This window comes from Chlorocebus sabaeus, chromosome 2, assembly GCF_047675955.1.
Source record: "Chlorocebus sabaeus isolate Y175 chromosome 2, mChlSab1.0.hap1, whole genome shotgun sequence".
Lineage (NCBI taxonomy): Eukaryota > Metazoa > Chordata > Mammalia > Primates > Cercopithecidae > Chlorocebus > Chlorocebus sabaeus.
The window spans coordinates 62,037,776-62,064,634 of record NC_132905.1 but is presented as its reverse complement, the minus strand read 5'-3'; the positions used below and the strand labels follow the sequence as shown (position 1 = coordinate 62,064,634).

General features: G+C 51.6%; 2 protein-coding genes and 1 long non-coding RNA gene across 7 annotated transcripts in view; 1 reads left to right on the top strand and 2 right to left on the bottom strand.

Annotated features, from left to right (window-relative positions):
* The window catches only part of LOC140709625 (uncharacterized), a 52,547-nt gene extending 48,039 nt beyond the window's left edge, over positions 1 to 4,508 (bottom strand). For both annotated transcript variants that reach the window (XR_012090242.1, XR_012090234.1), the window contains exon 1: positions 4,363 to 4,508. This is a non-coding gene — a long non-coding RNA (uncharacterized lncRNA). The remainder of the gene's footprint in view (positions 1 to 4,362) is intronic.
* SDCBP2 (syndecan binding protein 2) lies at positions 671 to 19,542 on the top strand. 2 transcript variants are annotated; one of them, XM_007962709.3, is made up of 9 exons: positions 671 to 827; positions 9,438 to 9,510; positions 10,214 to 10,283; positions 11,458 to 11,558; positions 16,373 to 16,531; positions 17,080 to 17,255; positions 17,334 to 17,505; positions 18,555 to 18,646; positions 18,947 to 19,542. In XM_007962709.3, exons 2-9 carry the CDS (start codon positions 9,457 to 9,459, stop codon positions 18,999 to 19,001), a joined length of 879 nt encoding a protein of 292 aa, XP_007960900.1. In that variant the 5' UTR covers positions 671 to 827; positions 9,438 to 9,456; the 3' UTR covers positions 19,002 to 19,542. The 2 variants fall into 2 exon arrangements, with proteins under 2 accessions (XP_007960900.1, XP_072864889.1); XM_073008788.1 differs by lacking the exon at positions 671 to 827 and adding an exon at positions 4,023 to 4,060.
* A 582-nt stretch (positions 19,543 to 20,124) lies between these two features.
* Positions 20,125 to 26,859, bottom strand: part of SNPH (syntaphilin) — a 41,894-nt gene continuing 35,159 nt past the window's right edge. For all 3 annotated transcript variants that reach the window (XM_037995067.2, XM_007962670.3, XM_007962689.3), the window contains exon 6: positions 20,125 to 24,558. In XM_037995067.2, coding sequence (XP_037850995.1) covers positions 23,382 to 24,558 — 1,177 coding nt within the window. In that variant the 3' untranslated portion in view covers positions 20,125 to 23,381. The remainder of the gene's footprint in view (positions 24,559 to 26,859) is intronic.

The following is a 26,859-nucleotide window of genomic DNA, read 5'->3' as shown; positions in this document are numbered from 1 at the left end:
AACAAAAACCAAACAAAACAAAAAACCACCTTGGAACACACAAAAGTACAAGCTGAAAACCTCACCCTCAACGCCACCATCCAGGATACTCAGCATTTTAGTGTATGTCCTCCTAGACTGCTTTCAACACACATCCACTTTACAAAAAATGAAAACAAAATGCAAGAGGAGATTCACAATATTGATTTTTCAACATCTCACTAGAATCTCAGAAATGTTTCCTCATACCTTCTTCCTTAAATGACTTTAATAGCTCTGTGATCTTCCACAGATAATGATTTATTTAAACAGACCACAGGGATGGGCATTTGGGATTTCTACATTTTCCTTACTAGAAGCAGCAATGATAGATGGGCCCTGTGACTCCACTGTAACAAATTCCCAGAAGAAATGCTGGGTCACAGGATATGACCACTTTTCAATATCCTGGCCTAGACCCCTAGATAAATACCACAAACCACCCTCTAGTCAACTGCTTTCCCCGCTCAGCAGGACTAGGTGTCCAACCCAAATGTAGAGCTATCTGAGAAAAGGCCAACAAGTCTTGGTTCATAAACTTCTGAACAGCAGCTGTGAGGGCCTCAATCCCACCTCCAAATCTAGACTAAGGCCAAAGGCCTCCTCTGGGCTGGCAACCTGCCTTGTTTACCCAGCCACAGTCCTCACCTGTGCCCATCCCAGTCCAAGGTGAGTCAGCTGAACAGGGGATGGGCACCACCCTTCCCAGAGCAGGAAGCCAGCTGAGACAGGGCTATCTTCCACGGAGGGAAACAGATTCAGCAGCGGCAGTTGCTGGAGAAGGTCGTGGAGCAGCACCTGGCCTGCAGGTAAGTGCTGGGGGCCCTGACCTGATCCTGGCTGGGACTGGGATGAGTGAGACCTGCACTCACCCTGTCTCCTTCCCTCCCTGCCCCTTCCCTTCTGGGACTTCCCAGGCAGCTTCATATTGAAGTACTTCACTCCAGGAGTCGAGTGTGAAAGTGGGGTTTCTTCTTCTGATCCTAGCCCTGGGCCAGGTTTGATTGATGGCTGAGTGATTTTCTTCACCCAGACATCATGAGGGCCCCCGGTGCCTTCTGACTGCCCATGACTGTGCTCAAGGAGATGAGACCCACACTTTGCTCCTTGAAAGGCCAATTTCAGCCGAAACCAGAGGCTGCAGGCAGGCAAAAAGCCCATTTCTCCCAAGGAATCCATAGCCCAGGCCTCCTTCTCTGGCCTGAAGCTGTTTCTATCAAAAACCTTCCTGCTACAGCACTGAAACACCTGCTGGGGAACTGTGCCAGGGGCTTCACCTTTCTAAGAACTGGCTTCTTCATCTGGAGACTGAAAATAGCCCACAAAGTCAGGAGCATGGAATGACATACTGGACACAGGAGTCAGTGCATGCCCTCCTCGGCAGGGTCTCAGAAAATGGGGCAGAAAACGAGCCTGCTATGGGCTGGGCAGGCACTGGACAGGCAGCTTCAACATACAGTGGCCCAAGCTCATGACAATTCCACCACCATCACTTCCACCTGGGCTCCTGCTCCCACTCCTGCCCTGTAGCCCATCCTCCAAACATCAGCCAGAGGAGGCCTGTCAAAATAACCCTTGGACCTTGGCACTCTGCTGCTCCAAATCCTCCAGTGGCTCCCATCTCACTAGAGTAAATGCCAGAGTCCTCACCATGGCCTCCAGGCCTTCCAGGATCTGGCCCCTGTCACTTCTCCAGCCTCCTCCCCACTACTCCTCCTTACTCCCTCTCTGCGCACAACTGGCTTCTCACTGGTTAGATGCTCTCTAAACGCAACAGCAACTCCCACCTAAGAGCCTCTGCAATGGCTGTACCCACTCCGTTAGGCCTTTCCTCAAATGTTACCCCACCCCGCCAGCAAGGTTTCTGAACCTCCTGACATGACCCTCCATCCTGCTGTTTCTCTCCAGTGCCTCCCACCATCTAACACAGTACACAAAGTCACAGAGCCTATTTATCTAGCTCCTCCCCCAAAGAAAGTACATTTGGGGACCAATTCTTCTTTCCTTCACTGCTGATACCTAGAACAGTACTCAGACTTAGTAGGTGCTCAATAAGTAAGTGTTGAAACAATGAATAAACAGTTAACTTTTACTGAATGCCTATTATGTGCTCGGTACTGTGCTAAATGCTTTCCATATACACCTTATCTCTTTTTAAAAATCTTTCAGTCTCCAGATAACTGTGATGCAACTATTGTTATACAGATTACAAAGGAAGAAATGACATTCAAAAGGGATTTAACTATGCTGTGCTCTCACAAGTCAGAAGCAGTCAGTCTGAACTCTGCCCTGCCTGGGCCTGGGTTCATGAGGAAGTCGCACCTTTTCTCCAGCAGGCAGTGCAGCCCCGAGGGGAGGAGCGGGGACATGCTGGTGGCCTAGCAACAGCTTCTTCTATTCCGACTCACCATATCCCTGGGCTAATTTGGCCTTCCAGGAGCTATTCCTCTGACACTCTAACCCACGCTTCCCTCCCGCACACTGTCTTGTAAAGGATGGATGAGCTGTCCACAGGAACGAGTGGGAGTCTCATCACTTCAGCTCTTTGGAACAAAGTGTTCCAGAGTGTTCTCACTCTAAGTTCAAAGATGGGGGCTGAAGTCCCCTTGTCAGCCCTGCTGATCTCCGAAGCCCAACTACTGGTTTGCTGTGGGTGTTGTTATTGCTTATATCATCAAAAAGTACAGAAGCTCAGGGATGGAAATCTGGAAAGGGCTGTGGGAGAGGAAAATTCCTCTGGGAGAGAGGGGTTAGGTGGGTTCTTTTCCTTTCAGAGGAGCCAATTACTTATGGGAAGCCATCAGCACAGAACTGAGCAAACTTCCATTGTCAGATTATAGGAGCCAGGCAGCCTTTCAAACTAACTCGTTAGGGTCGTGGTTTCTCTCCCTTTCCAGGCCCAGGTTATTCTTCGAAAGACTTTTTACTTATTGCCTGCAAACACAGACAGGCATGGGAAGAAAGACTGTATATTTAGGATATTAGGCTTTCTCTTCTCTCTGTGCCTGCTTTTCCACTCCTTTCAGAAATAGTAATGGGACACCTGTTGTGTGCCAGCCACTGTGCTCAGCAGTGGGGGTTAACAAATGAGTGACATTTCCTGACCAGTGAGGGAGATGAGCAAACAAACATAGCACAGTAGAAATCCAACCCAGGAAATGCAGAAGGCCTTGCTCACAGTAGGTGATTAATAAACACTTGTGGAATGAATGATGAAGAGGCAAATAGAAGAAATGCTATAGTCTAGAGAAGGGAGGCTTGCCAATCTCCATGGGTACATGTGGGGGAAAGCTTTGAACTGGAGGAAGAAGAGTTCACAACAAGGAAAAGAGAGAAGGCATGAATGACACTTAAGACAGAGGGAATAGCACCTGCAAAAGCATGGAGGCATGAACTAGCAGGCTGAGTTTTAGGACTCAACCTAGTTTGAAATAAATGAATTTCATGATGTGTGGAGAAACGACGTGGTAACAACAGAAACCTTACCAGAAGTCAGGTCACAGAAATTTGAGCGCAAGAATTAGGTATGGCTTCAGAAGGGAAAGGGAGGTGAGGATAACTCCCAGATTTCTGACATAGCCCATGGGTGGATTTAGGGGGACTGCTGTGGAGGCGCGGCACAGCTGGGGAAAATTATGAGACCAGTTTGGATAACCTGCGAGATAAACGGGATCCACAAGGCAACTGGACTCTCAGGCCCGGGCCTCCCTGTCCCTGGAACAGCACACTCTCTTCCCACTTGAACATCCATCCTACACGGCCCAGTCAGGGTCTTCTTCCTTCCTCCAGGAGACCTTCCTGCTTGCCCTAGCCTTCCTCCTATACGCCAGATCCAACTGCCTGAGCCCCTTACAACAGGCTTTCGGTCTGATTTTGCTGTGGGAACTGATTTGCCCAGCCAAGTCAAGAACCCTTCCCTAGGCAGCAGAAGCCCAATCACTCAGTCACTGGTGGGTGGGACCCGAGGTGAATCTGCGTTGCGGGGGGGCGGGGCATTTTTTGCACAACACTGGGTCACAAGTCACGGCCAGACAAGAAACGGGTGAGAAAGGGTAGGAGGAAGGATGACGTCACAACTGGTAGGAAATACTTTGGGAATTGACGCTTCCGAAGCCAAAGGGAGAGCAAAAGCAGCCGGGAGCGCGCGGGCCGACCTGGTTCTCCTCCCTTTCCACGGCTGCCTTAAGTACAGAATCTTGTAAGTCCTCCTCCTTCGGAGGATACAAATGGTGTTCAGAGGCCAGGGGAGTTACAAGCTCGATTTCACCCGCGCAGCCTCCAATTCGGTAAAGAGGGGCCGCGGAGCCCGACCGAGCCTTCCTATCCCTTACTCTGCTGCTTTACCTGATCTATTTTTGTGGATGCCGGCGCCAGCTACGGGCGCCTGAAGAAAGCACGAGGCTGAGCGAACTCCAGTAACCCAAGCGGCCAGGAGGCCGCCATTTTCCACTCCGCAGCCGCTAGGGATCGTGGGAGTCACCCCGGGCCACGGTGGGCGAGACGCATGCGCTCCAGAAGCTGCTGCGTCACTTGACGGGGTTTCTGCGCAGGCGCCGTAGCCCATAGCAACCGCCGTAACCTGTAGCAACCGGAAGATGTCGCTTCCGGTTGGTTTAGGGCTGCGAAGGGAGTTGTAGTCGTTTCGGAATCATGGAACGATGTGACAGATGGGAAACTGAGGCTGGGGTGGAGGCAGGTCCTAGGGACCGTTGCGTTGGACCTCTCTCCTGTGGCGCAGTGGATGGAGTTTGTGCCTCGTGGCTCCTACTTCCCAAAGCAGGAAATTGAGGCCGAGGGAAGGGACAGGTTCGTCCTGAGGCTGCAGCCCAGGTGATGGTTCCCCCGTGTAAAAAAATCAATATGATGCCCTTTCTTTATAAAGAAGGCAGGGAAATGAAAGTAATTTCTAATAAAAGAATATGCATTTCACTTTGTAAAAGTTGAGGCTGGCTTACACCCGATCGTGCTTGTACCTGACTTAGGAGTCAGCTTAGATTTACTAGAAGACAATATTCAGCTGAATTTTGCCAACAGTTTATATCTGATATCTTGAGTCAAAGGCTAAATATATTTATATAGAAGCGTGGAGTCACTGTGACAGCTACTCATGCGCACAGACGTGGGCATGCTGTTCGGGTGACTCACCCGTGGTGAGCAGGGTGGGCAGTGATTTTCCAGAATGGTGAGCAAAGTGTAACTCCCCATAGTCAACCTAGTGTATGCATTTCCAGACAATCTAGTGTGTATTAAAACTAGGGAAAAGTTCATTGTGATTGTATATACAACCAATTATAACAGAGTTTTGGCTTACTTGAAGGTTTGGCAAGATATCTGAAAGTTGTGTGGGACAGGACCATTTGTTATGGTGACTGTAATGGACTGTCCCATCCATTACAGGAATTTCATATCCCTGCCCGCCCCCCCCCCCCCGAGGAATATGACTGTCCCCTCAGCCTTGTGACAGCTAAAAATGCCCACACAAATTTCCAATCAGTTCCTTGGAAAACCACTGATTTATTCAGTCAAATAATTTTTGCTAGCATGTGTGTGCTGGGCAGTATCGTGGTGGCGAAGGATTGTGTATGAACGGGACAGAGCTCCTGCCCTTATGAGTGAAGTCCAGTGTAAGAAAATACCCAGATATTAATCACCTAATATGATAAATCGTTTGGCAACAGGGGCAGTACAGGTCAGGGGTGGAATACATGGGAAGACCCAGCCAGGCGGCTGGGTATGATGCAGCCTGGAAAAGCCAAGCAGAGAAGTAGCATCTGAACTGAGACTTGAAGGAGCATCACACCAAGGAGGATGATGTGCAAAGCAGAGCGACCAGCATTCCTGGCACACAGTGGACACTCAAATGTTTTGAATGATTGAATGAAACACAGCATGTTCGCCGTCAGGGAACCATTCCCCACTATATTGTGAGCAGCTACAAGGCAGGGGATACAGTATGCCTTCTGTATCCCAGGTTTTGCATCCATGGATTCAACCAACTGTAGACAGAAAGTATTTAAAAATAAAAGTTAAAAAAAATACAACAAAAAATTCAAATAAAAATAAAGTATAACTTTGCTTAGCATTTACATTGTATTAGGTATTGTAAGTAATCTAGAGATGATTTAAAGTATACAGAAGAATGTGTGTAAGTTATATGCAAATATTATGCCACTTTATGTAAGGGACGTAAGCATCTGTGGGTGTTGGTATCCGATGGGTGGGGGGTGAGGGGCATTGTCCTGGAACGTAGCCCAAGGAACGACTGTACCTGTTTTCTCACTTCCCCGCATCCCAGCACTGAGATGGACCCACAGAAGGTGGCAGTGGTGAAAGGGTCTCAGACACAGAAAAAGCGTTATGTGATCTGGCCCGGGAGTGATTTCCAGGAAATGGATCTCTGACTCCCTGCTCTCCCAGGGGACAGCTGACAAAAATATAAGTGCTCTACTGCTTAAATGTTAGGAAAATCAGGCAGGAGTGGCTGCTTATTTTCACATCTGTTCATGCATGGTCCTGGTGGCAGGTCATGTTTTGGCAGGTGATAGCTGCTGAGGACTGTCCCAAGATTAAAAACCTCAGCGTGCGTACACAGTGGGGAAGGCCATAAACAAAGGGGTCTCTTCCCCCAAGTGGTCTAAAGGAAGTCAGAGCCAGACTCCCTCTCCTCCTAGGAAATTCCTGTCCTGTTGGGATGGTCATTTCTACCCCAAAGGCCAGGCTAGGGCACGGGCTGGAACTGGCTGCCTCCAGGAACCAAGCAGGCAACATAAATCAGTGAAGGGCTGATGGGTACTTGGGGAAACAGGAAAGCACGTACAGCCCCATCTACGAGGTAGGCTGTGACTCAGCCCGGCTGAGTGTTGCCATGCACTATTCCAGCTATTGCCTTGCCAAATGTTTATATTTTTTTCAATACAAGTCAGAAGTGATGAATTTTGTATTTCCAGATTTTTAAATATTGGCACTAATTCAGATTTTAAAAACAAAAGGCCGGGCATGGTGGCTCACGCCTGTAATCCCGACACTTGGGGAGACCAAGGCAGGCAGATTGCTTGAGCCCAGGAGTTCAAGACCAGCCTGGGCAACATGCTGAAACCCTGTCTCTACAAAAAATACAAAAATTAACCAGGTGTGGTGGCATGCACCTATATCCCAGCTACTTGGGAAGCTGAGGTGGGAGGATGGCTTCAGCCCGGGAGTTGGAGATAGCAGTGAGCCAAGATAGCGCCACTGTACTCCAGCTTTGGCAACAGAGTGAGACCCTGTCTCAAAATAATAACAACAACAACAACAACAACAACAACAAAACAGGACTGTGAGAGGCACATTTGGGACTTCTGGTCCTTGTTTCATCCAGGAAGGTGGGTGTTCTTAGGATACTAGAGCTTTACAAGGAAAAAAGTGGAAGCCCAGGTAGAATGCGTTGCTTTTGGCAATATTATTGAGCTAGCCTCCATGCTAGGGGTTAGAGGCTTCACAGCGAAGGAGAAGCCCCTGTTCCTGCCATCTTGGAACTCCTAAGGAGGTAGACAGACAAGTAAAGAGGCAACACAGGACTCGTGAATACTCAACAGGAGTAGGACATGGAGCAGGGGCTAGGGGGAGAACAAATGAAAGCAGGCTTCCTGTAAGAGGAGCTTGCGGATCTAAGACTTAAAAATCATTAGGAGTTGGCCAAGCAAGGAGCAGGTAGAGGAGGGGTATTCCAGATAGAAGGAATAACACATGCAAAAGAGACGGGAGGGAATCACATTCAAGGATGTGAAAGTAGCTCATTATGGCTGGAGCTGAAAGTAGCAGCTGAAAGGACATAAGGCAAGAAATGAAGCTGGAGAAGTAGACAAGGGTTACAAACAAATACCTATCGGGACTTGGCGCCAGTGAGTACAATGGTCTGGGTGTAAGAGCCAATAGAGGATGGTGGACTGGGTCACCCTGGAGTCTGCTGCTACTCAATTGTAGCTACTCTGCTACAGTCCAGGGTTGCCAAAGCTTCCTGTTTTTCAGGAGCAGTGGGAAATTAGATTATTAAATCTAGTACCTTGAGCCTTGCATTTAAGCTGGTAATCTGCACGGTGACAGTACTCCACAAGGTCAAATAAAATACATTTCCATCTGGCCCTGGCCCACCAGTTCCAATATCTGGTGGAATCGTGAAGGCCCTGTGAGCCACTTTAAGGAAAGTACATTCCCAAGGCAGGGGAGCCACTGGGGGGCTTTCAGCCAGGGCATGACATCCCAAGTGTGTACACAAAGGGCCTGGTGGCTGCTGTCTGGAGAGGAGCAGGAGGGCAGGAGGGGAGGCAGCAGCATGTTTGGAGGGTGTCGTGGCACCTGGGGAGGGCCAGGGAGATGATGGGGACCTGCACAACATGGGATGTGGGAAAGATGGGATTTGATGACAGATAAGAAGGGATAGCGGGGGTGGGGCCAAGGATGACACGGGGGTCAAGGCAGCAGGTGAAGAGGGAGGAGAAGGAGCAGTGATGGATGAGGATGTCCTCGGCGCACCTGTGGTCACTCAGGGAGGTACCCAGCGGATCTGGTCCTGGGAAGCCTGGAGTCACATCACCCTGGCACAGGCCCCTCAGTTTCCTGTGCCACCAGCAGGCATTCCTTTATCATGTGTACCTATCACATGTGGGTTCAGTGGGGTGAATAGGACACACCTTGACCCCTCAGAACTTCAGTCAGGACAAGTGGTGAGTTCAGGCAGGAGGCTGCCCCAGTGCTGTCGTGGAGGGCAGAGTCCTGGATGGTAGGGGCAGTGACCGTAGTGCCTGGAGCCAGGCAAGGCATGTCCCACAGGAACCGAGGGTGACAAGGAGGTTGGGCAGGGGCTCCAGTTGAAGTGGACTGCCTCAGCGAAGCCTGGGAGTGTGACAGAGCCAGTGGTTAGTGGGTAAAGGGAAGGAACCCGGAAAGGCAGACTGCTCCTTCCCCACGTTTCATCAGGAAGGGAATAAAACATTTCTTGAGAGGTCATTCCTTTCACTTTCTCTGGGTACGTTGCTGAGAGGTCCTGCTGATTCTCCCTGAGACAATGATAAGGTGTTTAGTAAATAAGTGCTCGTGGTGCCTCTCCACTCCCCGTTCCCTCCTCCCTCTGGAGCAGTGCCCTGTTGAGGGTCTAAGTTCTGCTACAGTTTGTGTGAGAGTCTTTATAAATCTCCTACTGGTCTTACTTCATTGTGGCCAAGATTAAAAGTTGACAGTGAGGCTGGAGATGGGTGGAATACAGTAGAGTTCGAATATGGAGAGGGGATTAGGGGTGGAGTTCGGGGAGGGATTCTAAGTGTCCTGCTGCCTTCCTGTTTGAATATTAAGTTCCAACCCACTTGCTGTTGCAGATGTCTGTGCCTCCTCTCAAGGTGGCATCAGCTGCATCCTTATCCTTCCCCACCCTCTGCACTCTGCAGGGTGTTCCAAGAATCAGCCATGTCATCCCTGTACCCATCTCTAGAAGACCTAAAAGTGGACCAGGCCATTCAGGTAAGTCACCAGACTCCACTCATCTGGACTCCCTGAAGGGGATCTTGGGGATTATCCTGGAAGGTGCTGGGAATTGGGGCCACTTGGAGATTCCCTTAGGCCTCAGGTCATGTAGGTCTCCACTGCAGGGCCTGCTGGGCAGAGAAGACATCCAGGGGGCAATGCCAATGGTGTTACAGCAAGAACGGAAAAGACCAAGCAGCTGCACGCATGCCTCTCTCATGCCTGCTCTGTCCTGCCCAGGCCCAGCTCTCCCTCCCTCCAGAATGGGCAGGCCCCATGCTCTCAGGCAGGCTTTCAGAGGAAACAAGGCTCGTGGGCATGGGCATTGGTCTGCTCAGCTCCCAGAAGCCCCCTTCTTCCTCCATCCCAGAACTCTGTGGTTCCAGTGGGTTTTGAGAATTTTGGACTTCGCAGCTGAGAACTTGATTGGGAGATGGGTCTTGATGTTCCGCCTGTTGCAGGCAGTAAACGGGTTGTGACATCAGGTGGGTCACATTCCCTCAGAACCTCCTCCCAGGAAAAGACACATCCATGGATGCCATGTTTACATGATCTTCAGCCCTGAGGGTTGGTGGACACTTCCCCCACACCCCAGGCCCACTCACAACCTAACGCCCAGACCCTGGCCTCATGGAGCTCCAGGCTCTGGGGTTCCTGGGGTCCTGGCCACAGCTGACCAGTGCTCCCTGCTCCTCCCCAGGCCCAGGCCAGAGCCTCGCCCAAGATGCCAGCCCTGCCAGTCCAGGCGGCAGCCATTTCCCCACCACCAGGTAGGTGAACTGGAGTGGGGGGCTCCTGGGTGCCCAGTCCTTTCAGGGAAGAGGTCATCAGGGAAGCTTGGCAATGCCAAAGGTATGGGAGGCTCCAAGGTTAAGCACTCAACATGGAGGGAGGAGAGGGCCAGGCTCCCAGTTGCCACCCACCTCTTACTGCCTGGTTGACCTGGGCTGAGTCACCTCACCTCCTAGGGCCTGTGCCCATGCTATTCCCCTCCCCTCCTTGACTGCCCGGTGAGCCTGTTTATCCTTCCAAACCCAGCTGAGAGTTAGGAAAGCTGTGGCCTCTCTGATGCCCCCAGCAAGGCTGCCTTGAGAATGTGATATCATTTGTGGGGCCTCTGTTTATATAAACGATTCGAGTCACCGCAAATCAGCATGTCAGCACCGTTCTGGTGACCCAATCTTGTGTGACCCCAGGAATGAAATACCACACTTGTCAGACTTCCTTGCTGGAATTATGGCTGGTCTGGGGTGGGGGCAGGTGGGGGAGAAGTGGATGGCAGATAGCAGTTCAAAGAGAGAAGGGACCAGAACCCCACTTGCCTTATTCAGCTCAGGGTTCCATAACAAAATACCATAGCCTGGATGACTTCAACAGCAGAAATGTGTATTCCCACAGTTCTGGAGGCTGGAAGCCCAAGATCAAGGTTCTGGCCAACTCAGTTTTGGTGAGGGCTCCCTTCCTGGCTTGCAGATGGCCACCTTCTGACTGAGTCCTTACTTGGCCTTTCCTCAGTGCACTTGCTTGAGAGAGAGAGAGAAAGAAAACGCGAACACGAGAGAGCTACAGCATGAGAGCGCATGTGTGAACCCTCTGTTGTCTGTTATTATAAGGACACAAATCCTTATAAGAAGGGATGAGGACCCTGCCAGTCCTGGTGGGAACCATTCAGTGAGGGATGCAGAGGTTTCTGGGTGTCAAATAAAGTTAGCAGAGTTGAATAGCAAAGTGGTGCATGAGGACTCGGTGTGTCACCCTGCACCTGGGCCCTCTGAGGAGCGTTCACCAGTGAGTGTTCCTGGGGATACCCCGCAGTCTTGGAAATAAACACCATTCCCAGACTCCATTGCTTAATAAAAATGAGCAGCCACAGGGGAGCCAGGCAGGTATGGGGAAGCACATGCCCTCAAATGACACATTTATTCTTCCTTCTTTCCCCATCAGTTTTGTACCCAAACTTGGCAGAATTGGAAAATTATATGGGTCTTTCCCTCTCCAGCCAAGAAGTCCAGCAGAGCCTGCTTCAGATTCCGGAGGGTGACAGTGTATGTATTTGGCTTCTGCCTGCTGTGGGCGCAGAACCTCCCAATCCTCCCTCTTTCTTGGTCTTGCCATTTCAACAGACCTTCTTTCTCTCTGTGCTCAGACCTCCCCTCTCCCCAGCACTCTGGTGGCTCTGTTTCTTGATGGCACCGTTCATTTTGAGGCTTCCTGAAAAGCACTGTAGGCTTTCATGGTTTCAGATCTTCCCACAAGCCTTGGGGCTGGGGAACCAGGCCTTGCTGTTTGACCGTGGGCCTGAGCTGGATGAGAAGGGAGGCTGTTAAACCCAGTGTGAACCTGGGGACATCAAAAGCAGGGCTGCCTGCATGGATAAGCAGAGCCGAGAGGGCAGGAGATTGTCACCCAGCTCTGGTCCCCAAATTAAACAACAAGGCTCAATTCCTGCTTTCCATGGCTTTGGGGGCAAAAGACACCATCACAGAAATATTTGCTACTGAAAACACATTCACCTGTAGAATCGGTCCCCACCTAAGCCCCTTACCAGTTAGCTCTAGCATCCCTGCATCCCACCTGTCAGTCTTCTTGCCAGGTTTATCCTGAGTCGATGAAACTGAAAGTACAAACTGCAAAGCTTGCTAAGGCTGGGGAATTTCATGAAGTTGATGGACATGACGATGGAGAACTGTCACAGACACATACAAAGCCACTGCCAAAATGAGGATCTGACAGGAGAAAATCCATAAGGATGAGACCGTGCGGGACCCTGAGAAGAACTGATGGCACCCTGGGGTGTTTCTCCACAATGGCCCCCTTCATGGTCGTGCTGTAAAAGGCAGACATGAAGCAAAGAAGGTCCTTCTGTAGGCAGCCCCACTGTCATCACTCTTTGTTCCTATAATTAGGACATAAATGCCTTCAACCTTAATTTTGATAAAAATATAAGATGAATATATTTTTATAATTTAAAATTGTGTATGGCTTTTAACTTTTTATTGTTAAACAGTAGATTCCCAGGAAGATGCAAAGTGAGTACAGAGAAGTCGTTAGTACCCTTCACCCAGTTTCGTCAGCGATTACATTTTCCACAGCTGTAGCACACTATCAAAACCAGGAGTCTTATGTGGGAACAATGTGTCTCTAGTTCTGTGTCATTTCATCAGTGTGTAGACTCATGTAACCAGCACCGCAATCCATACAGAACTAGTTCATCACCACAACCACCTCCCTTCCAGGGTGCTTCTGTATAGTCATGCCTGCCCCCTCGCCACCCTCCCTAACCCTGGCAGCCAGCCCTCTGTTTTCCACCTCGATAGTTTTGTCATTTCAGAATGTTACATAAGTGGAATCGTACAGTATCTTGACCATTTGAGGTTGGCTTTTTTCACTCAGCACAATACCCTCTAGATCCATCCAGGCTGTTGTGTGTGTCAATAATAGTTGATTCCTTTTTACTACTGAGTAGTAATTCCATGATGCGAATGTACCACAGTTTGTTGAACCTGTTGAAGAATGGTTAAGTTGTTCCCAGTTTTTGGTGGTTATAAACAAAGTTATTCGTATGCAGGTTTTTGTATAGACATACATTTTCATTTCTCTATGACAAGTGCCCAAAGTGCAATTGCTAGGCTGTATGACAAATGTATGTTTAGATTTTTTAAAGAAACTGCCACCAGGTTGGTGGCACATGCCTGTAATCCCAGTACTGTGGGAGGCTGAGACAGGTGGATCACTTGAGCCCAGAAGTTCGAGACCAACCTGGGCAGCATGGTGAAATCCTGTCTCTACAAAAAAATACAAAAATTAGCCGGGTATGGTGGCTTGTGCCTGTAGTCCCAGCTACTCAGGAGGCCAAGGCAGGAGGAGTGCTTGAGCCCAAGAGGTGGAAGCCGCAGTGAGCCAAGATCACACTGCTGCACTCCAGCCTGGGCAACAGAGCGAGACTCTGTCTCAAAAAGAAACTGCCAAACTATTTCCTGGAGTGGCTGTACCGTTTTACTTTGCTGTGAGCAATACATGAGTGCTCCAGTTTCTTCATGTCTTCACCAGAATTCGGTGTTATTACTATTTTATATTTTAGCCATTATGATAGGTATAGTGATGGCTCATCATGGTCTTAATTTGCGTTTCCCTGACACCTGATGATGCGGACCATCTTTTCATGCGCTTCTTACCATCTGTATATTCTTTTTGGTAAAATGTTTCTTCATATATTTTACTCATTTTCTAATTGGCTTGTTTTCTTCTTGTTTTTTAAGACAGGGTCTCACTCTATTGTCTAGGCTGCAGTGCAGTGGTGCAATCACAGGTCACTGCAACCTCTACCTCCCAGATTCAGGTGATCCACCCACCTCAGCCTCCCGAGTAGCGGGGACCACAGGTGCACACTACCATGCCCAGCTAATTTCTTTTATTATTGTTACTTTTATTTTTTGTGGAGACAAGGTCTTGCTATGTTGGCCAAGCTGGGGCTTGTTTGTAGTGTTTTGGGAGTTCTTTATATATTCTAAAGTCCTTTGTCAGATAAGTGGTTTGTATTTTCTCTCAGTCTGTAGCTTAAAAGTTCTGAATTTTGATGAGGTCCAGTTTATTGATTTTTTTTTCTTTTGTGGTTTGTACTTTGTAAAGAAATATTTACCAAGCCCTAAGTCCGAAAGATTTTCTCCTTCATGTTCTTCTAAAATTGTTATAGTTTTATGTTTTGCATTTAAATTTATGATTGAATTTGAGTTAATTTTTTTGTAAGGAGTTAGGTTTCAGTCAAAGTTCATATTTTTGCCATGGTTGCACCATTTGCTTTTTTTTGTTGTGTTGTTTGTTTGTTTGTTTTGAGATGGGGTCTCACTCTGTCACCCAGGCTGGAGTGCAGTGACATGATCTTGGCTCACTGCAACCTCTGCCTCCCGGGCTCAAGCAATCCTCCCATCTCAGCCTCCTGAGTATCTGGAACCACAGGCACTTTCCAGCACACCCGGCTAATTTTTGTATTTTTTGTAGAGATGAGGTTTCACCCTGTTGCCAAAGGCTGGTCTTGAACTCCTGACTTCAGCTGATCTCCCCGCACTGGCCTCCCAAATTGCTAAGATTACAGGCATGAACCACTGCGCCCTAGCCAACACTATTTGTTGAAAGCACTCTTGCAGAAAGCAGTTGACTTTACTCATTTGAGGCTATTTCTGGATTATCTACTTTGTTCCACTGATACTTGTCTATCCCTTCACCAATACCACACTGTCTTGATTACTGTAGCTATATAATAAGTCTTGAACTTTGGTAGTGATTCCTCTCGCTTTTCTTTTTGTCAGCATTGTTTTAGCTATTCTAAATTCCTTTGTCTTTTCATATAAAGTTTAGATTAACCTTGCCTGGATCTGCAAAACATCTTGTAGAGATTTTGATAGAAATGGTGTCATATCTGTGTATCAATTTGGCGACAATTGACAGCTTCACTAATTCTTTCAACCCATGAATACAGAGAATCTTCCATTTATTTAGGTCTTCTTTGATATCTTTTATCAGTATTTTGTCATTTTGAGCATACATTTTCTGTATGTGTTTTGTTAGATTTACACTATTTCTTTTTTTTTTTTTTTTTTAACTTTTGTTTTGTTTTTGTTTTTAACAGAGATGGGGGTCTTACTTTGTTGCCCAGGCTGGTCTTGAACTCCTGGTCTCAAGTGATCCTCTGGTCTTGGTCTCCCAAAATGCTGGGATTATAGGAGTGAGCCACTGAGCTCGGCCTTTTTTTTCTTTCTTTCTTTTTTTTTTTTTTTTTTGAGTGATTGTAAGCGGTACTGTATTGTATTCCTTTTCTTTTCCTTTCCTTTCCTTTCCTTTTCTTTTTTTTTTTTCTTTTTTTTTTTTTTTTTTTGAGATGGAGTCTTGCTCTGTCACCTAGGCTGCATTGAGCAGTGGTTCAGTCTTGGCTCACTGCAACCTCCACCTCCTGGGTTCATGTAATTCTCCTGCCTCAGCTACCTGAGTAGCAGGGACTACAGGTGTTTGCCACCAGCCCAGCTGATTTTTGTATTTTTAGTAGAGAGGAGGTTTCATCAGTTGCCCAGGCTGGTCTTGAACTCCTGAGCTCAAGTGATCCACCTGCCTCGACCTCCCAAAGTGCTGGGACTATAGGCATGAGGCACCACGTCCTGCCTGGTGTTGTATTTAAAATTTCAGTTTACACGTGTTCATTGTTAGTATACAGAAGTACAATAGAATCTTATGTGTTAATTTTGTATCCCAGGACCTTGCTAAACTCTTTTATTTGATCTAGGAGTTTATTTGTAGATTCTTTGGGATTTTCTAGTAGACCATCATGACATCTATAAATAGGGACCGTTTTATTCCTCTTCTGATCTGTGTGACACCCCTTCTTTTCTTGCCTGCGGTGCTGGCTAGATCTTCCAGTACCATCTTTAATAGTGTTGGGAGAGTAAAATTCCTTGCCTTTTTCTGCATCATTAATTTTTATATTTTTACATTTTTTTCAAGACAAAAATCCAGTCCTTTTATCCCCTGTTGCTCACTGTTTACTGTGACTTTTTCTATTTTAAGTGGGGTTTAAAGGAGTCTTTTCCTGATGCCAATTTCCCTTGGAAAATGAAGGGCCTCTTCCCGTATCCTTGCCCCTTCTCTCCCCATTGCCCTGCCTTTTTAGGGGCATGGACTTTGACGCCCCCTAGTGGCCGCGTGGAGCCACGTCTCCTCTCGGCCCTAGGGGAGAAATGTGTACTGGGGATGTGGTGGGACCCGGGGACGGCTCCATCCTCCTTTCCCCATCCCTACCCCCACCCCAGTGTCTCCTGAGGCACAGGGTCCCCACGGGCCGGGCTGACTCCCTGCTCCCTGGTGTCTGCAGACAGCGGTCTCGGGCCCCGCGCCTGGCCAGATGGTGGCACCGGTGTCCGGGTACAGCCTGGGCGTGCGGCGAGCAGAGATCAAGCCCGGGGTGCGCGAGATCCACCTGTGCAAGGACGAGCGCGGCAAGACCGGGCTGAGGCTGCGGACAGTCGACCAGGTATGGCGCGGGGGCTGGGTGGGAAGAGGAGCTCGAGCTGCACGCCCTTTCCCGCCGGGCCTCAGAGCTCAGAGGTCCCGTCCGCAGTAAGGAAGGTGCAGAGCGCCTCCTAACCCCACTGGCCAGGCTCTTGCCCCCAGTCCCTCCTCCCCGAGACTTGGGCGAGGCTGGTGCTGGGTTGCGCAGTGCCCTCCACTGGAGGAGCCTCCCTTCCCCACCAGCCATTCACTGCCCAGGGCATCTAGCTTCCAGGAGACGGTGTAGACAGCAGATACCAGGGAAACCCATGCCTTTGTGAATGGTCCAGTAGAGTGTTTGGGGGTGCAGCTTCAGGCCAGGATTGAAATTCTGACTCACCTCCTTCGTAACTATGAGGCCTAGAGTGTTTCCTCCCAAGTAAATGGGGTAATCTTGGTGCCCGCCATGCAGAGCTGTGCCCCGGCACTCTGTAGGCTCCTGGAGTATCAGGAGGAAAACAACAGCTTGGAAGAGGGATCTGTGCCTAGGGTGGGCCAGGGACGCTGACTCTGGGACCCTGCCTCCCCCAGGGGCTCTTTGTGCAGTTGGTCCAGGCCAACACCCCCGCATCCCTTGTGGGGCTGCGCTTTGGGGACCAGATCCTGCAGATTGATGGGCGTGACTGTGCTGGGTGGAGCTCGCGCAAAGCCCATCAGGTGGTGAAGAAGGCATCACCCGAGAAGATTGTCATGGTGGTTCGGGACAGGTGAGTAGCCAGACCCCGGCAGCCTCTCCGTCTGACCCCGGCCATGTCCCCAGGTCAGCTCACTGTCCCTTCTGCCAGGCCGTTCCAGCGGACTGTCACCATGCACAAGGACAGCATGGGCCATGTCGGCTTCGTGATCAAGAAGGGGAAGATTGTCTCTCTGGTCAAAGGGAGTTCTGCGGCCCGCAACGGGCTCCTCACCAACCACTACATGTGTGAGGTGGATGGGCAGAATGTCATCGGGCTGAAGGTAGGCCAGTGGCCGCACCGGGGAGGGACTGCTGGGTGGTGGGAGGGCTCAGGTCTGTGGGCAGCTTGCTTACCCCACCTGAGCCTCAGTGTCCTCTTCCGAAGGTAAGATGGTGTTCATAGGGCTGGGTGCAGTGACTCACATCTGTAATCCCGGTGCTTTGGGAGGCCAAAGCAGGAGGATCACTTAAGTCCAGGAGTTCGAGACCAGCCTAGGCAATGTGAAACCCTCTTTCCACAAAAAAAGCTAAAAAATTAGCCAAGCGTGGTGGTGCACGCCTGTAGTCCCAGCTACTCAGGAGGCTGAGGTGGGAGGACTACTTGAGCCTGGGAGGTCAAGGCTGCAGTGAACTATGATCATGCCACTGCGCTCCAGCCTGGGCAACAGAGACAGACCCTATCTCCAAAAAAGAAAAAGACAGTGTACCTAGAGCTCTGAGCACAGTGCCAGGCACATAGTAGGTGCTTAATAAATAGTAGCTATTGCTGGCTGCACAGACACCTCCTTGCTCTATGGCACTTTTTTTTTGTATAGTGGATCATGTTCAGTAGTAGGAATGTTTTAGAAAATTGTTATTCAGAAATCATAGGGTCGTGAGACTCTTCAGAACCGAGTTTGTCCCAGCCAGCCACACTTCTTGAGATCATTTGTCTTTATTTCCACCTGTGGCCATTGCTAGTCCTGTCTAGCACATCTTCTCGTATTTATTTTGGAACAATCAAGAAAACATGTAACCAGATTACATACATGTGTAAAGTAAAGGTCAATAGGCTCTGAGTAAGGGCCAGAGGTTCTTCTATGGCCACAGCGTTAGTGTTTGGACTGCCTGGCACATGTGGGAGACCCATGTTCTCACTCAAGCAAGACCTTACCTGGGAGTCTGCTGGGACCCTCATCTGACAGGCTCGGGGTCTGAGGCAGCCCTGCCCTGCAGTCAGGCATCTGTGTGTCCTCTAGCAGTGGCCATGCTGACTCCTCCACAGAGGGGCCTGTAGAGTTGCCCCTGGTCCCCAATCCTTAGGGTGATCACTTACTTGCCTCCTCTCTAGGACAAAAAGATCATGGAGATTCTGGCCACAGCTGGGAACGTTGTCACCCTGACCATCATCCCCAGTGTGATCTACGAGCACATGGTCAAAAAGTAAGGCTGCACCCCTCCTCACCCCTCCTCTGCCATCCCGCTCACCTCCCTGCCTCCCGGGTGCACCTGGCTCAGCCACCTCCACTTTCTCAGCACTGACACAGGGCACAGACCCCGCCAGCTCCATACTCCCTTCCCCTTCCCCTCCCTCCAAGGTAGCTTGTGGCTTCTGGTGATTCGAAAGTCTTAGGACTGGGAGTGAAGGCCCACATGGGATGCGCTGGCTCAGAAGGGGGTGGAGGTTGCTGGAGGGCGGAGAGAAGGAGCTGCCAACTTGGCCACCATTGTTGCTGTATCCAGGTTGTCTCCAGTCCTGCTCCACCACACCATGGACCACTCCATTCCAGATGCCTGAAGCCACTGGAGGGCAGGGCGGGCAGGGTGGGCCTCCTGCCCTCCTGCGGCAAAGGGCAACACTCTCGGATGATGGGTTGCAGCTGGCCTGCTGCTTAAGGTGGGAGCTGCCGTGAGGGGGGCGTGTCCAGGAGGGTGACCATGATGGCGTGGGTATGTCGCTTATACACACAGGCCTCCTTGGAGTCTCAGACTCCAGGCTGGGCTGAGGCTCAGGCAGAGCCCACAGGCAGCCGATTCTCTTGTGCTGATTTAAATGCTGAACACGGAGGCAGGCCGTCTAAACACTTCTTAAAGTTTGCAACTGGGCCCCTTTCAAGAAATTTTGCTCTACCAGGAAAACAGTTACACATTTGAGAGAACAGAGCTACATTCTTTGTGAGAGCTTTTTCCTTGCCTTGACTTGCTCTTTGTCACAGACAGCATAAGTTATCAGCCTTGACTATCTTTTGAATAAAGATTTGATTTTAAACAAAACCTGTCCGCAAAGGTAATTGATTCCCCCAAAACTATCGAAAATAAAATAAAAAGATAATTGAAAATTCTGGAATCCTCGGTCCCCTGACGTGCCAGGGCTGGTTTTCTCTTAAACTGTGGTGAGACCAGGGCCTTTTCTCCGTGTGGTCTCTGAGAGCCATGATTTGGCTTTGCCTCTGTCACGTGCCGCCTGCCAGCCTGGTGCAGGGATGACTGGAACTGGGGACAGGATGGAACTGTGGGACGGGGTAGGACTGTGGGGCAGTGGGGCTGGCAGAGGGAGCACTGGCTTTGGGGCACACCCCATGTGATCATGGCTGCTTCTGCTTCTGCAGAGTGGGCATGAGAAACCACTTCAGGGGATGTTGGGGAGGGTGAAACGCGATGTGCTTATGGTGCCCAGCAGGCTGTGCCATGTGGGGGCAGGGGGAGGTGGTTCCAGACCCTGAGCCTGACCCCAAGAGGGCAGTGGTGCCCCAGCCCCGCGCAGCTCTCTGCTTCCCTGCATGTCAGAGGCGATCGCTGCTTGCCTGGCTTTTTCCTGTGCGAGTGCTGTGGTCCCTGTACTGAAGGAAGACGCTGTGAACCCTCCCACTGCCCCCCTTAGAGAGCCACCCGGTATAAAGAAAACAGGCCAAGGGGCTTGCTGTGTTTTCATGCTTTAATTCAGAGTTGTCTGCTGCAGGTACAACTCTGTCTGAACAAAAGGACAAAGGAGACAAGAGTCAAGATCCCTCCCCGCCTCCCCTCTTCCCACATCCCCTGAATTCTTCGTCAAAGGGATGGCATAATATGGGAGTGCACTGTGACCTGTTTGCATTGTCCCCTAGGTCAGAGGGGGGTTGTGAGTTCTCTGGCCAGAGGCCCCTGGGTAGGCCTTGGCCCCAGAACCTTGCAGTTTGTCCCACCCCTCCCCAAAGTGCTGTAAGATACCCCTGTGCTAGTGGCAATTGGGAAGGGTGTGTCAGTGAGAAGCTAAGTGATCCCCTTGGGAGAAATCTACAATCGACTCCACTCAAGCCCAGCTCTCTGTGCAGAGCCCGGGCCCCAGCGTTCGATTCCTGCCTGAGCCTGGACTGGCCGGGCAGTAGGGCCACTCTGGCCCGAGCCCTAGAACTCAGGAGAAGCCACGTCTGGCCACCAGGCTCCAGAACGTGGTTCCTGGGGACGCTGTTCCTCAGGACCTCATCAGCTCTGGCCAGACGCTGGGGAAAGGGGAGGCCCCAAAGATTTCTGTTTCAGAAACTGAGGGCAGGAGGAAAAGGTCGCAGCCCAATGGGATTAGGCAGGAAGGAAAAGGGTCGCTGTGGAGGGTGAGCTCTCTCAGGGGGAGGCCCCACCCCATCTTTGCCCTCCCAGCCCCATCTGTACCCTGCCTCTTCAGGGCATGGCGCCTGAGCAGCAGCTGCTGCACCTCCACCGCCTGGAGCCACACAGGCAGCCTGCACCTTTGCATAGATGCGGGATCTGAGCACACACACACACACTCCAGAGCTGGGCAAGGGCCACTGGCTGCCACAGTCCCAGGGCCTGTCCCAGGGCTGAGTGGGGAGCTGCTTCCTCCACTGACAAGAAGAAAAGCCCATCAAAGGCCCCAGGAGAACCCCCGAAAGAGAGGACCCTCAACACTGTGGGCCAGGGCCCTCGTGACCCACACTGGTGGTCTCAGGCCAGAATAGGAGCAGAGGGCTGCTGCTGGCTACACTCACCTCCTCCACAGGCCTCAGGCCCAACCACAGCCCACTCCTCCACAGGTGGCTTCTCTAGCAGCAGGGACAGAGTAGACTGTGGCCCCAGCCCTGTCACATCCACCAAAACACAAGACACAACAGGAAGGCCACAGACGCAAGACACAGACAGGAGCAGAGGGGCTTGAAGCTTGACTAAATTCCAATGGTGAAAAATAGAGAGATTTTATGTTGTCAAATATAGTTCATACATTTCTTTTCTTGGCAAAGCTTTGACTATGTCTAAGGAGACTACGCAGCTCCATGAGCGCGCAGCACAGGAGGCTGGGTCCGCGGCCAGTCCTGTTTTGGCTTTGGATTGGTTTTGTCCACTGCCCCCTCCGTGGCATGGCCACAGTGTCCTGCGGGGGCAGCCCCAGCCAGGCCTCAGGCATTTGGGTTTGGTTTGGCTGGGTTGGGGCATATTCCACAAAGGATGGCTGGTCTGAGGCCCTGACCAAGGCGGGGGGAGCTTTGGAGGCACAAAGCATGTGGCAGAGGGGGGCTCCTGCACCGAGGGCTGGTCCAGCTGCCCCCTCCCAGTGCATGCAGGTGCCCCGCCTCGCGTGGAGGGCACCGAAGAGAAGGGCAGAGCCCATGAGTCAGGCAATGGCTGTTGGAGCATTGGGGTGAGGGCAAGCAACCTTGGCAGAGAACCAGAGTGGCCCTTAGGCTAGAGGGGCGAGTAAGACACAGGGTCCCTCCAACCCCCCAGATGTGGGGCCTCGCCTCTGAAGAGTGGGAGGGACAACCAGATGGTTGTAACCCCTGTGGGGGAAGAGGAGTGAGTTTACTTGGTAAGATAATAAAGGTAATAAGAATGTCAGCAGCGTGGCTGGGGGACTCAATATGGTCCCGGGAAAGGAGTTGGGGCAGTGAACTTCCCAGGCCGACTGGCCTTGGGCTGGGAGCAGGGAGGCTGCAGGGTGCCTGCCGGCTCTGCCATGCCCCTGCCTGGGAAACCTATCCCAGGACACCGTGCTTTGGCCTGGACGAACATCGTGGCTTCAGTACGCCATCCTGCGATTCATCCTGCCAGAGTCCCCCACCCTCCTCCAGAGGCAGATAGGTTTAAGGTTTAGGAACCCTCATCTCAGACAGCAAGCAGCCATCTCACTGGAGACCCTTGGATGGCTGAGAACCAACCCCAAAATGAACATAGTGCAAAGCAGAAGTTGGGCCTGAGGGCCCCAGAGAAACTCGGGGCAAGTTCCTGGGGGCAGTCATGGCCTCTGGCTTTTTCAGTAAGCTGTGGATTCCTGAGTCCAGCCCTGCCTCCCAGCCTACAGATGAGACGGCCTCACCTTGGAAGACTGAGGGAGCCCCCCTGGGCTTCTGCCCCCTTCCTCCTCTTCTTGTGCTGGTGGATTCTCCAGCTGGGAGCTGGGACTCAGGCAGGCCCTCCTACCCCAGCACTGAGCTTGCCGGGCTTAGCTGCCTCACAGGAATAATGATTGACACACCCAGAAGTGCCAAGAGGAAAGGGATGATGGGAAGGCCTGGGATGAACAGACAGACACAGAACCCACACTGCCCTCCGCCACCTTGCGCCCAGCCCCGTCTCTCCTCCAGCCTATGGCCTTGACCGAGCTCCTGAGTCCCAAGGTGGGGAGCAGTCTGGGGAGGCTGGAACGCCGGCCCAGCCCAGTGGTTCCAGCCTCTGCTCTGAGCCCTGGGTCAGTGATCTACACTTTAGGCCATGGCTGCTTCCATTTGAGGAGAGAGCGCTGGCCCAGGAGCCTGGGCTGAGGGCAAGGTGGCTTGGAAGAGCAGGTATGGAGTGAGCAGGGCACTGGACAGGACGGTGCAGGGCAAGGGCCTGTGGCAACTCAAGCCCGGCTTCTCCAGATAAAGACAGCCAGAGGCTTCCTGAGCAGGGCCAGCCCTGTCTGAAGGGCCAGGGGGACAGAGGGCCCTCGCGCCCTCCCCTCCCTGCGATTTGTCCAGCCGGTGTGCCTCCTGCCTTGGGGCTGCCTTCCCTGCTCTCCATCGAAGCTTTGGGATGCCTTTCTCCAACCCCTGCTCTTGCCACGAGACTGTTTTAACATCCTGAAAAAAAGAAACAGTTCCACACCCAAAACTAAATAAATAAGATGATGCCCATGGGAGAAGGGAGGGGGACGGCATCCCTACAATCAGTGGTCAGGCTGCAGGAGCCGTGGCCGGAATGGGCCTCCTCAGAGCTGGGAGCCGCCGCCCGCCGGGCTGGGACTGGGCTGGCTCAGCGAGCGGCAGCTGATCCTGCGGATGGAGTGCAAGGCCACAGTGCAGCAGCCCCGCAGCAGGGAGCTGATGTTGTAGATGGGCTGGCCGTGGCGCCGCTGGGAGCGGCAAAGCCAGGCCACCGTGGGCACGGCTGGCACCACCACAGCCAGCAGATCCACGATGTAGTGGCGGCTCCAGTAGCTCTTGGGCTCCTTCTCGGCTGTGGCAGCCTCCTCCTCCTCCTCCACGGGGCACACCACGCTCACTGACTGGCCAGGGTTGGGGTTGGCACCAGGCCGCTGTGGGGTGGGTCCACGGGTGATGGGCTCTGGGGCCTCTAGCTCGTCACCCACCGTCACCACCACTGCTGAGTTGGGGTCTCTGGGCCCCGGAGGGTGAGCGTCCAGCTCTGGGCACCTGTCCCCTGACTCAGGGTCTGTCCCACAGACCTGGGCCTGGGTCACTTTCTCCAGGATGGTGTCAAGGTCAGGCTGGTACTGCACGAAGTCTGTCTGGATGGCACGCTCCTGCATGCAGCTGGCCTGCACGCCAGCCTCCATGCCACACAGCAGCTTCTCATAGGTGTTGCTGGCGGGGAAGCGGGGGCCCAGGCCAAAGGAGCTGTGCAGCGAGGTCTCCTCAGTGCCACAGTCCACCCCAGACGACAGCAGGCTGCTGGCCTCCAGGGCGTCCGTCCGGCTCAGTGTGTCATCGGCTGCCGCAAAGCCACTGTCTGCCCCATCCTCAGCAGAGCCATTGGAGGGGTCGCCCGGCTGGCGGTCACCACAGACGGCCGGGTCACTCAGCTTGGTGTAGGTGGAGCTGCGGGTGAGGGAGCGGGCAGGGGACCCGCCGGCTGACTCCCCGGTGCCATCCTCTTTGGCCATGCCGTTCTGGGCCACCTCCATGCTATGCAGCAGCGTCTCCAGCTTCTTGTTCTGGATGTTGATGTCCACGAAGTACTTCTGCAGCCCCTTGTCCTTGTCAATCAGGTTGTTCTTGACAGTGTCAATGACCTGCTTGAGCTGCTTGATCTCCTTTCGGGCTTCCTTCAGGGCCAGCTGGGCCTCCACGCGGTGGCATTCCTCCTCAATCCAGTCCTCCTGCATGCGTGACAGCTGCGTCTTCAGATCATCAATCTCCGTGTCCCTGTGAGCCGAGGAGACACACACACGCTCACTGCCTGCCTGCCTGGTCTGTCGCCTGCCTGGTCTGTCACCACCAAGGAGAGGCAAGGAGAGGAAAATGTTGCCAAGGATGAAGGGCCCTGTGCTGCTGTGGCTCAGAGCCCAAAACAGAAGGACAAACTCAACGCCTTTTCATTATAGGTGGGAATGAGAGTGGCTGGGGAGAGGGGCTGGGGGGTGAAGACAGTAGAAGCCTCCGCCTGGAGAGAGAAGAAAGGTCGGAGGAGACGCCACTCGTATTCCCTCCCCAATCCCCTCCCCAGAATGTAGACGACTCTCAACATTCAAATCCATCATCTAGAGAAGAGACTAGACAACAAAGATCCTTATAAGTTTTATAGCTACTCCTATAAAAACCTAATAAAATCTTAATGTGAAACCACAAAAACTAGGCAGAAAATCTCTGCTCTATAGAAAGTGATGTAGCCTCCTACTAAAGCAGGTTGCAGAAAGTTTCAGTGGAGGAATATTTGGCCAGAGACCCCTGGGGAGAGAAATGAGCCTTCAGTGTTGGGGGAGGCTGATGATTTTACATCATCCCTCATGCACAGCAATGAGAAGTGGTGGGTGGAATAGGGGAGAATGATGAGAACAGGGTGACTCTCATCTCTCCATGCTAGAAGCTTCTTCTTTGTATCTCCTTGTATCTTTGTATCTTAAAGAGGAAAGGCTGAAAAGATCAATGAGAAAGGCACAGAGTTACTCCTAAGAGACAAGGGCAAGCACCAGGTGAACAAGACAGTCAGCAGACTCTTGTCCAGAAAGGCTCAGGCTTTTCAAATTCCCGAGTCACAGATGAATCCAGGGGTGCAAGGGGAGGGAGGTAAGTTAGAAAAATATCCCATCAGATCTAGAGGTAAAACCAGAGTGAGACAGAAGGCAACTGATTAACACTAGTGAGGAAGAAGGAAAAGCATCCAGGAGACGTCAAACCCTGTCCTGAGCATTTGTGCTCACTTCCTAGTGGCAGCCCGCATGAGCCCCCTCAGCCTAAACCCTACATTCCCATCAGTAAAATCTACAAATGCCGTGGCTGTCACTCTGGGGTTTATCAGCCCAGCAGAGTGACTGTCCCAGATCAAGCACCATATACTTTTCAAAACCAGATCAGAAATTTCCTTCAGGAAATGGGCCCAGGAATCTCATTCCACAATATGCTGGAGGGACTGGGGGCTGAGGGGATGCAGTGGCCACAAAGGTCAGCAATGGTATCACCTAGAAGGCCCCACCTACCCATCAGGACATAGCTGGAGCTGCTTAGAGTACCAATAACAGACAAGGCAACAGGTACTGGGGAGCAGGAGATACCTGGTCTTCACCCTTCCTGCCTCCAGGTGGGGGGCCCACTCTAGGTAACCCTCTTGGCCTCTCACCCTGCTCCTCACTCACACCTCACCCTGGGAGAAAGAGTGAGTTTGAAAGAAGGAACTGGGCATGATCCGCTCAGCCAGTCTCTGCCTCTCTCTCCTTGGGGCCCAGCCAAACCCCAGGGAGCCATGGCTTCGAGCCCTGTCCATGCCTCAGTGGGCATCACATTTGAAGTGCGTCTTGAAGGATACGTTTGCCCAGGGAGCAAGATGGGGGCAGGGCATCTCAAGTGGTGGGGACACAGATACGAGAGCACAGAGGTGCAAAAGCACATGGTGTCTTTGAGGAACAGAAGGTGGGCCACTACGGGAAGCACAGGCATGAAACTCAGTATGCAGAGTGTGGGGAGACTGACAATACTTAATGTGGAGACCTGCCATAGGTTCCTGTGGGAGTAACAGGCCACAGTGACCAGGGAGTCCAGGTGTGGGCAAAGCCACGCCAGGGCATCCTGCCCAAACCACACAGGGCAGATGGTCTGCTCTAAGCCGTGGGGCTGGCTCTAGAAATGAAGCTGGGAGATGGGCCATCTGCTCCCTGAGGCATTAGTGCAAAAGGCCATGCAGGTCCTGGGCATCACTGGGAAGATGAGGGAAAGTAAAAATAGAAATCCTCGCTCTGCAGACAATGAAGCTCGCTGAATGCTACCCGTAACCGCCTGCAGTTTAAAACCACAACCAATCCAAACCGGGTTGGCTGCTTGGCAGAGCTGTGGTCAAGAACGATGTGGTCATGCATACAGCGTGATCCCATTTATATGAAATGTCCAGAATAGACAAATCCATAGAGACAGAAAAATTAGCGGTTGCCAGGAAGTAGGGCAGTTGGAGAGAAATTGGGGGTGATTGTTTAATGGGAATGGGGTTTATTTTGAGGTGATAGAAATATTTATGAA